At 43.3% G+C, this 9120-nt stretch overlaps 2 protein-coding genes across 3 annotated transcripts; one reads left to right on the forward strand and one right to left on the reverse strand.

Moving 5' to 3' along the window:
• The first annotated feature begins 1309 nt into the window (after positions 1-1309).
• LOC121539075 (nucleolar and spindle-associated protein 1) lies at positions 1310-6197 on the forward strand. The gene is made up of 12 exons (XM_041847307.2): positions 1310-1758; positions 2042-2113; positions 2675-2902; positions 3042-3210; positions 3558-3653; positions 3830-3942; positions 4100-4150; positions 4264-4505; positions 5037-5206; positions 5321-5443; positions 5554-5656; positions 5866-6197. Exons 1-12 carry the CDS (start codon positions 1681-1683, stop codon positions 5951-5953), a joined length of 1533 nt encoding a protein of 510 aa, XP_041703241.2. The 5' UTR covers positions 1310-1680; the 3' UTR covers positions 5954-6197.
• ndufaf1 (NADH:ubiquinone oxidoreductase complex assembly factor 1) lies at positions 6194-9055 on the reverse strand. 2 transcript variants are annotated; one of them, XM_041847308.2, is made up of 5 exons: positions 8853-9053; positions 7496-8023; positions 7070-7255; positions 6679-6753; positions 6194-6569 (listed from the first exon to the last, which is right to left on the reverse strand). In XM_041847308.2, the coding sequence occupies exons 2-5, from the start codon at positions 7994-7996 to the stop codon at positions 6429-6431; spliced, it is 903 nt and encodes a 300-aa protein (XP_041703242.2). In that variant the 5' UTR covers positions 7997-8023; positions 8853-9053; the 3' UTR covers positions 6194-6428. The 2 variants fall into 2 exon arrangements, with proteins under 2 accessions (XP_041703242.2, XP_041703243.2); XM_041847309.2 differs by having other exon boundaries at positions 6480-6569; positions 6669-6753; positions 8853-9055.
• Between the last annotated feature and the right edge of the window lie 65 nt (positions 9056-9120).

The raw sequence follows: 9120 nt of genomic DNA on the forward strand, positions 1-9120 counted from the left end.
CAAGGGTCTGGACTTTTTTGGCACATGTAGCTTGAAGAACGCTAGTGCTAGCCTGGGCAGCCGCTAGTAGGCGCTACGACATCAGGAAGAAGCATGGGCAACTTTTGATGGGGGTGGGAGCCACAAAAACATCTGAACTCATGATGAGGGGCCATAGTTGCAGACGGCACAATTTGTTATTTATTTTTAATTACCGATAGCCAGGGGCACACTCCAACACTCAGACATCATTTACAAACGAAGCATTTGTGTTTAGTGAGTCTGCCAGATCAGAGGCAGTAGATGACCAGGGATGTTCTCTTGATAAGTGCATGAATTGGACCATTTTCCTGTCCTGCTAATCATTCAAAATGTAACGAGCACTTTTGGGTGTCAGGGAAAATGTATGGAGTAAAAAGTACATCATTTTCTTTAGGAATGTAGTGAAGTAAAAGTAAAAGTTGTCTGAAATATAAGTAGTAAAGTAAAGTACAGATACCACAAAAAACTACTTAAGTAATACTTTAAAGTATTTTTACTTAAGTACTTTACACCACTGGCAATTCTACACATTTTGCTATGGGGCGATGAGAAGATGTAGCAATTGTTTTAGTTTTGGAGTTCATTTCGTGCAATTCACCAAAATGTTGCCATAGGGTGGAGAGAAATGCTTGCAGATTTTAATATGATATCTGAATGGGACTGACTAACAATATCAATGGGGGCCCCCAGCTCTAATTCGGCCTTGATTACTATACATTTAGATTGCTGGCTGTTAGACTAAATTACCAATCTAAAAAATGTTAGCTGACATGGGCTAATTGAGTGACTATCAGTGACTGACATAAGAAAATAAAACCTGTTGATGAACAACCACATTTAGGGGGGTGGGGGGGGGGAATTGATCCGAGGGCCTTCAAAAGGGAGGCCGCCTGTTGGTCATCCCTGCTGTAGGGGTCTCGGCGCTACGTTAGTGTTCCCCCTCTTTATAAACCTGACAACGTAAATACACTAGTAATATTCCATTTGATTTATTGTTAGCAAAACATTAAACACCTAACGTTAACTAGCTAGTTGTAATGAAGCAACTTACTAAGACACATTGAGTGAGTTGACATGTTGCCTCTTCACAGATCCCTCGGGAATCAGCCCACACTCTGTTGCATCGTCCACAATGGAAAGTCGCTGGATTCCAGACAATGGCTTGGTCTCATTCTCCAGCTTTTGATCATTTATTTTTATTTTACCTTTATTTAACTAGGCAAGTCAGTTAAGAACAAATTCTTATTTACAATGACGGCCTACTTTTGATCATCTGTATCGAAGGATTGAAATGACTCGAAATCATACATTTACTATTATTTTATTTTATTTCAAATGTCACGTTGTACAACTTCTGACATAGAAACGCATCTAGTTCAAGTGTCTTCGGTTGTTTTTTCCCCCGTGGTTTTATTGCCATCTAGCGGAGAACCTAAGGTGCCACTAGAAATTAGTTTTGATTGGTTGCGAGGTACTTCCGTGTACATCCGCCAGCCAATCAAATGGCTTATACTCCAGTTTTTTGAACCTCAGCATTTTAACCGTCAGGCGCGACAAATAAGTTGACTGTGTCTGTGAGTTACTCGATCAAATAAACGGAGCGGTTTAGTAAAACGTGTTCCATTGGCAAGCTCATTTGTTTTAGCTGAAACAAGAAAAATGGAATTGGATTCCATGAAATATGCCGAATTGCGCAGCCTTGCAAAGGAGGTTGGGCTCAAAACCTCAAAACTGAAGGTACAGTAAATTGCAAACAGTAACGTTACTGCATTGGGTTGTTTGTGCGTTAGCTAGATAACGCTAGCTAGCTAACGTTAGCCAACTAGCTAGTTGACATTTACATTTTAGCAGACGCTCTTATCCAGAGCGACTTACAGTTAGTGAGTGCATACATGTATTTATTTTGTATTTTTATTTATTTTTTCATACTGGCCCCCCGTGGGAAAACTTACTATATTATCCACCACGTTGTTGTGCAGTGTACCTAGCTAACTCTGTGTTTTATGTGTCAATTACAAAGGCTGATAAGCTTCTGAAGGCGCTCAAGGAGCACTTCCAGCAAGACAACCCGCAGGAAGATGTTGCAGTGGACGTACGTTAAGTTCTGGCTTGATGCCCTCCAACTTGTGTTCAAATTATCCTATTTCTCGTTTGTTTTTGTTCTATTTTACGTTATACTACTACATTGATATTGATTACTGCATTGATATTGATTACTGCATTGATATTGATTACTGCATTGATATTGATTACTGCATTGATTTTGATTACTGCATTGATATTGATTACTGAATTGTTGGGATAAGAGCTTGCAAGAAAGGCATTTCACTGTTTTTGTGCACTTGACATTTAAAAACGTGGCTTATCACACTTCTACATAATAATAATAATAATATGCCATTTAGCAGACGCTTTTATCCAAAGCGACTTAGTCATGTGTGCATACATTTTTACGTATGGGTGGTCCCGGGGATCGAACCCACTACCCTGGCGTTACAAGCGCCATGCTCTACCAATTGAGCTACAGATGATCTGCAATGTAGACTTTGATTTCTCCTTAACTTTCATTTGTTTCTGTATGTTTTATAACTAGTTATGTTTTGCATTGTAATTTTACAGCTAGTAGCAAACCTCTGGTTGTGTATTTTTGCAGGAAGATGAGACTGGCATTGCTGCACAGGATGATATCAACTCAACCCAGGAAGTCAACAATTCATCACAGGAAGTCAACAACTCATCACAGGATGATGAGCCTTCCCTAAAACCTCCAACTCAGGAGTTTGTAACCAAACGTCGTGGTAGAGGGCGACCGAAGAAGAGGAAGGAGCCAGAAGATGAGGAACCGGTGTGTGTCCCGATGGTGCCACTCACCCCAGCAGAGGTATAGCAACCTTTTGGTATGAGAAGACCCACAAAAATGTTTAGTGCACTGACAGTGGTCTCCATGTATCTATGTCAATCAAGGATATGCGTTTGCTCTGCATTTGTCTGAGAATTGCAAACTTGAACTATCGCTCTAGATGCTTGAGAAGCTGGCTGAACCCAGCATCGGCAAAGGGAGTGCTAAGAGAAGGAGAGCGTCTGCCGCTAAGGATTCTGGGGTGGCAGCACTAGTGGAGGAGTCACAGAAAACCAACGTTGAGACGCAGCCTGAACCTGGCCACAAAGATGCAGTGACATTTGAGAAAGGTTGGTCTGGTGGACTAGGATGATTTGTAGACTCATTTTTACACAAGTGTTACGTGGATGTGTCCCTGGCTTTTGTTTATAAAATGGGTGACTACGTGAGCATCAACTCTGGTTTTAATAATATATCATTAGGGCGGCAGGTAGCCTAGCTGTTAAGAGCGTTGGGCCAATAACCGAAAGGTCGGTGGTTCGAATCCCAGAGTCGACTAGGTGAAACATCTGTCTGTGCCCTTGAGCAAGGCACTTAACCTTAATTGCTCCTGTAAGTTGCTCTGGCTAAGAGCATCTGCTAAATGACTAAAATGTAAAAATCATTATTGATCACATTCTCATATTGCTTTGCACAGGAGTGGGACAGAAGGTGGTGAAACCAGTAGGAAAGATCCCTCGCCATGAGGGGCTCCTGAAGAGGACTAAGTCTATGCTGAAGCCTACTACACCAAGTTAGTCATCTGAATCATATGTTCTGTAGCTACATGATCTAAGACATGCACAAACTCCAAGGTCACATTTTCAGGTCCTTGCTTGAAACAATGTATGTCCGGAATGCATTTAGCCTCAAGCTAAGTAGTGAAAATTCTGACCTGAAAAAATACAATTTACACACTTTCTATTGTAGACTTCAGAAAGCTCCATGAGGCACATTTCAAGAGGATGGAGTCAATTGATTCATACGTGGAAAGGAAGACCAAGCAAATTGATTTGTTCAGAAGTTCAGTGAAGGAACTGAAGGTAATGAACTATAATAGAGGTGTTTTGTGTTGTGGTCAAGGTGGGGTTCGATGTTCAATCTCAAATAATAAGCCCAATAAACTATAAATTACAAAATTGCGTAGCTAATTCCTACATTTAGCAAATGGTTAATTATATGTATTTTTGTATTCTTTAGGTTCTGTCAGATAAGACTCTTTCTAAACCAACTGAAGGAAACCCTCCAGCAGTAAGTAGTACATGTTGGACCTTTTAGGTTCTTAATGGTTATTCATGCACTGGTTAATGAGTGGTTCCAAGTCAATTGTTGCTTGGCGTGATCAATCGTTTGTGTTTTTCCAGATCTCGACCCCGAGGTGTGCCTCCCTGTTCAGCCCAGCATCCCGGAGACCTGCCACAGACAAATGCAGACAGAGCCGGGTCTCAGCCGGCAAATCTGCTGCAGACAAACGTAGACTCTCGGCCAGCAAGCCAGCTACGGACAAAAGCAGACGGACCCGGGTCACAGCCACTAACTCCCCCCGGAAGGACACTGTTGTTCCATTCAGACCAACAGTCCTGTCCACTTGCAGGATCAATGTTCGGTGAGTCTTTTTTTTTAAACATTATTGATTTAGTTAAGTACCAAGTACTTCCCGAGTGGCGCAGTGGTCTAAGGCACTGCATCGCAGTGCTAGCTGTGCCACTAGAGATCCTGGTTCGAATCCAGGCTCTGTCGTAGCCGGCCGCGACCGGGAGACCCATGGGGCGGCGCACAATTGGCCCAGCGTCGTCCAGGGTAGGGGAGGGGAATGGCCGGCAGGGGATGTTGGTAGAGCATGGCGTTTGCAACGCCAGTGTTGTGGGTTCGATTCCCACGGGGGGGGGGCCAGTATAAAAAAATATAATGTATGCACTCACTAACTGTAAGTCGCTCTGGATAAGATGACTAAAATGTATGTACATTTACAGTGCTGCTGAAACTTATAGGTATACCACTTGTGATGAACTTCACATCATGCCCTGTGTGATGAGTTGTTGCACAATAGAAGTGAACTAACTGGCTTTGTTCAGGTGACCCCCTTTTCTAGAATGAAATGTTACAGAATAAATCCAACTGTTGGTTTTGTGTTCAGGTTCTCTCAGGCTACTCAGGATAATGAGCACAAGAGGTCCATGGTGAAGACACCAGCACGAGCACGCATGTCACCCCGTGTGGACCTCATCACTCCTGGGAAAGAGACTAAAGTTGGCGGGAAACGTGAAGTCAACAAGACCTCTGTTCTCTCTAGCACCAAGACGCCAGGTAACGTCCTTCTAAATCTAGATCACGCTAAATCTAATTTCTATGTAGTCTTTTTCTATGCGTTGCAACTGAATGGATTCCTTACTGTTTTCTATTGTATTTTTCCTTCATAAGGAACAGCATTTGTGTTTAATGCAAACGCCAGTGTTCTTTCTAACACTCCTGGAACCAACAAGAAGGCCAACTTTGATCTGAAGGCCAGTCTCTCTAAACCTCTCACCTACAAGCCTCACAGGGGTAAGATATGTCACCATTCAGATTCTAAAGGAACCTGACCATTCTGCGTGAATCTGATAATGTCAGTGATTAATAACAGTCAATAACCCCCTGGTTTATCTTCTCTGTAGGGAAGCTGAAGCCTTTTGGAGAGACCAAGGAGAACACAGCTGACCAGTCTCAGACTGTTCCTTCACACCAGAAGAACTACAAACAGCACCTGGTTCAGACAAGGTGAGTATCGGGAACAAAAAGTTAAAAGTGGAGGGAGAATTTGATTGAATTCCCAGCTTTTGTCAATTCATCTTTCGTTGATTTACTCAAAACATATTGGAGAAGAAGGTCCAAGGGACTAATTGAGAAAGCCTCTGTCCTAAAACTTGTTCCCTCTCTGAATGGCTGAATTGCCTGTTATGTTGATTTCCATATTGCTTTTATTCCAGGGAGGAAAGGAGGACAAAACAGACTGAAGACAGGAAGCGGAAGAAAGAGGAGATGCTTGGAGCCAGACGAGGCCTCGTCATGACCTAATTATTCTGTACTTTTCACTCTTCTGTAAAGTTTAAATCCTGTTTTTACCTCATCTGTTCTCACTGCTTTACCTCATCTGTCCTGTTCTTACTGCTTTACCTCATCTGTTCTTACTGCTTTATCTCATCTGTCCTGTTCTCACTGCTTTACCTCATCTGTCCTCTGCACTGTTCTTAGTTCCAACCTGTTATGATTGTTCGATTTTACTCTGTAGTTCCTCAACATTAAAAAATAGTTAAGTGTTTTTTATGAACTTTATTGTTCACATTAACATGTTTCATATTTCGTACACCAGTGTCGTTGGTAGACCATAGTCTTAAATATTTGTGTCATATCTGTAATTCACATGGAAGTGTTTTACAGTGCATCTGCAAGCTTTTGTTGTTGTACCTTTTCGGACTTGTAAATACATGTAGTAAATGGGCATTTCCTGAAGTAGCGTTTTCATTGAGGATTTGGTGGGTGATGCTTGTTCTCAGACTTCAGGGTTCCTCTTGTATACCTCATATGCAAACTCCTCTGTGTGTGCACGGTCATTACACACGGCAACAAAATCAATCTCCAGTTGAAATGGACCGTCTGCCTTATCACCCAACGTAATTCCAATGGTGTTAACCTAAGAGCACAAAACGAACATTAGAGTTGAGAAAACATAGCAAGTGAATCATCATAATTGTACCCTTGTCGGAGTACAATGTAGTACACTCAGACATACATTTTCTTACCTTGTCCAACCAGAGAGGATGTTGATCATCTTGTACCCTCCCCCGACTAGAGAGGAAGAATTTTGAGAATGGAATCTGTAAAGGACCAATCAACTGTTAGCACCCAAATACTTCTGGACTAAGATCACACGGTGATAGCTTCACTAATTTCCTATTTCTGCTGTGTGCCGTGTGAGACGCAAACAACTGAGGATAGTTTCCTTAAAATGAAAAGACAACCAAGCAAGGGAGACTTGGGTGACGTTCAGTAGGACGCAAACATTTTGGAACGTTCGGATAGAAGTAGGCTATGTAAAACAAACATGCCTCTGACATGCAGACTATGGAATCATATCGGCTCTATTCATGGAATTTCTATCTGCAACTGAACGTGGCCCTGGCTAGGCTGTACCTTGACATCTTGCCAGTAAGGTCCTCCCTGTGTGTAGAGGAAGTAACTGTACATGTCGTCCTTCTGGTGTGAGAAGTAGGTCTCCGCCCCGACGTTGATCATCCATGGCCGCCCGTCACCACGGATACGCAGGTGCAGGGTGTTGAAGCTGGACCAATCGTGATGCTTCTTACTGTCAAACGAACCCTAGAGAGAACACGTTTTGGGGTTAACGTCTCGCATGGCCATCCCTTCCAAATTTGTGCTTCCAAGGTTAAGGCATGGAACTGATGGAAGGACGTGCTCAATGTTTGGCAGCCTTTCACTCTTACTGGGGAAGGAAAGACTAGCCTGAGTACCAGTGTTTGTGTAATCATGCCAACTCATTGGCAAGAGGGCAGAAACAGACAGGCACCCGGGCTAAGTTAAGACAGCATCAGTACTAACCATGAGCGGTTTGGAGCGCAGTGTGCAGTATCCACTATACTGCGTTTCTCCGTCCCTGGGGGGAGCAGAGCAGAGGGTCCCATACATCAGACACGTAGCGTTGTTCCTGCCTAGCTTCAGATAGGCCTCGCTCCTCCCACCGATCTCTCGGTCTGAAGACACCGTCCACTGCTCCAGGCTCTCTGGCCCTCTGAACTCCCAGATCACCCTGGTCTGCTCCAGGAAATGTTCAATCAGTGGCTTCCCCTCCGGCCCTGTCCAGCGGCCCAGAAACTCGTTCTTCAGCAGGGTAAAATGCTTTCGCATCCCCTCCACACCTTTATTGAAGTCAAACTTCTTCCATATGGGGGTGTTGTCCTGCGTCTGGCCTGGCCGTCTGTACTCTCCTCCGGAGACAGCCCTCCATCCCACAGACAGGTGGGGGGCCAAGAGTCTCTGTTTGTAGCAGGAGCCAAGAAATCTCCCTGCTGGGGTGAAATGTGTAGCCCTTGACACTGCCATGAAAAGTAATCCTGGTTTCTTGCCTTACTGTTGGGGAAAAGACAAGTGTTAGTCAAGTATTGACTGTCAAGAGGACCAAATACAAAGTCTCAGCCAGGGCATTGTCATGTTCATAGCCATAGGTAGCCCTTGATCATCACTCCCAGTTCCATTACATTACACTGGACGATGGCATCTTCTGTAGGGGGGGGTGTTTTGTTGCGACGCTCGGTCTGAACATTAACACGCATCTCTTGCGGTACTGTTTTGGAAGCATAAGGACCTTATCTTTCATATCGGCAATAAATAATTTTCAAAAACAAAAGGTTAAATTGATACACACCTTTATAGGGTTAGGGTTCCCACACGGCCATATTTCCATGTTACAGCGCTTGTTTACGGAAAACAGACGGAAGACAGTGGACTATCTGTGCTAAGTACGCCACAAACGTGTTGTCACAAAGGTACTGTCTGCTGCAACTGTGTTAAAACCGGTTAAAACTATTTACAGTAAGTGTGTATTTTGCGTTTGTGAAATTATTTTGATGTGATATGAAAGTAGAGGGCTTCATGTTTCTAGAAACGTACCGCAATTGAGAATCGATTCACGTTTAGATGGAGTACTTGGCTGTTTTGGCTTCCAGAGCCAATTCGCCGCTTAAACAGAACATGTAAGGTCCTTGGACTAAAGAGTAACGTTAGGCTCCTTTAGTGCAATATTGGGCTAAGCCATAGCTAGATGACCACATCTACATTCTGTAACAAGACATCCAGGTTCTGGTTAATAGCCACGAAGACAAGCTAAGTGAATCACAGAATGTACAATATCTATCAACTAGTTTTGATAGCAGGAAATGAAATGTAGGTAGTTACTTACCCACTGACTACACGGCGACTGACAGCTGAACTTGATGCCGGTTGGATCGTTCTTTAGGCCAGTTCTAAATAAATAGCATTGCGTTCATCACTTGTAACGTCTGTATAATCTCTAACCGACTTATAAATGTGTAATCATGATTAAAGAACATGAAGCGTGCACATCCAAGGTTGTGGTCCGTCCAGATGAAAGCCCTCCCTGAAATCACGGCTGGAATTTTCGGTTCCACTAGTTTTTTTTTTGCACCGCTTGTCCTCAAGTCGCGGCG

The sequence above is a fragment of the Coregonus clupeaformis genome, chromosome 25 (genome assembly GCF_020615455.1).
Source record: "Coregonus clupeaformis isolate EN_2021a chromosome 25, ASM2061545v1, whole genome shotgun sequence".
NCBI lineage: Eukaryota > Metazoa > Chordata > Actinopteri > Salmoniformes > Salmonidae > Coregonus > Coregonus clupeaformis.

What these genes read in the sequence shown, in the direction of transcription:
- LOC121539075 (XM_041847307.2), top strand. Translation starts at nt 1,681, where the DNA reads ATGGAATTGGATTCCATGAAATATGCCGAATTGCGCAGCCTTGCAAAG. An exon ending in GTTCAGTGAAGGAACTGAAG is followed by an intron (nt 3,943 to 4,099) that starts GTAATGAACTAT and finishes TGTATTCTTTAG; the next exon opens with GTTCTGTCAGATAAGACTCT. An exon ending in CACCTACAAGCCTCACAGGG is followed by an intron (nt 5,444 to 5,553) that starts GTAAGATATGTC and finishes TCTTCTCTGTAG; the next exon opens with GGAAGCTGAAGCCTTTTGGA.
- ndufaf1 (XM_041847308.2), bottom strand. Translation starts at nt 7,996, where the DNA reads ATGGCAGTGTCAAGGGCTACACATTTCACCCCAGCAGGGAGATTTCTT. An exon ending in CTTACTGGCAAGATGTCAAG is followed by an intron (nt 6,754 to 7,069) that starts GTACAGCCTAGC and finishes GGTCCTTTACAG; the next exon opens with ATTCCATTCTCAAAATTCTT. An exon ending in ATCCTCTCTGGTTGGACAAG is followed by an intron (nt 6,570 to 6,678) that starts GTAAGAAAATGT and finishes TTGTGCTCTTAG; the next exon opens with GTTAACACCATTGGAATTAC.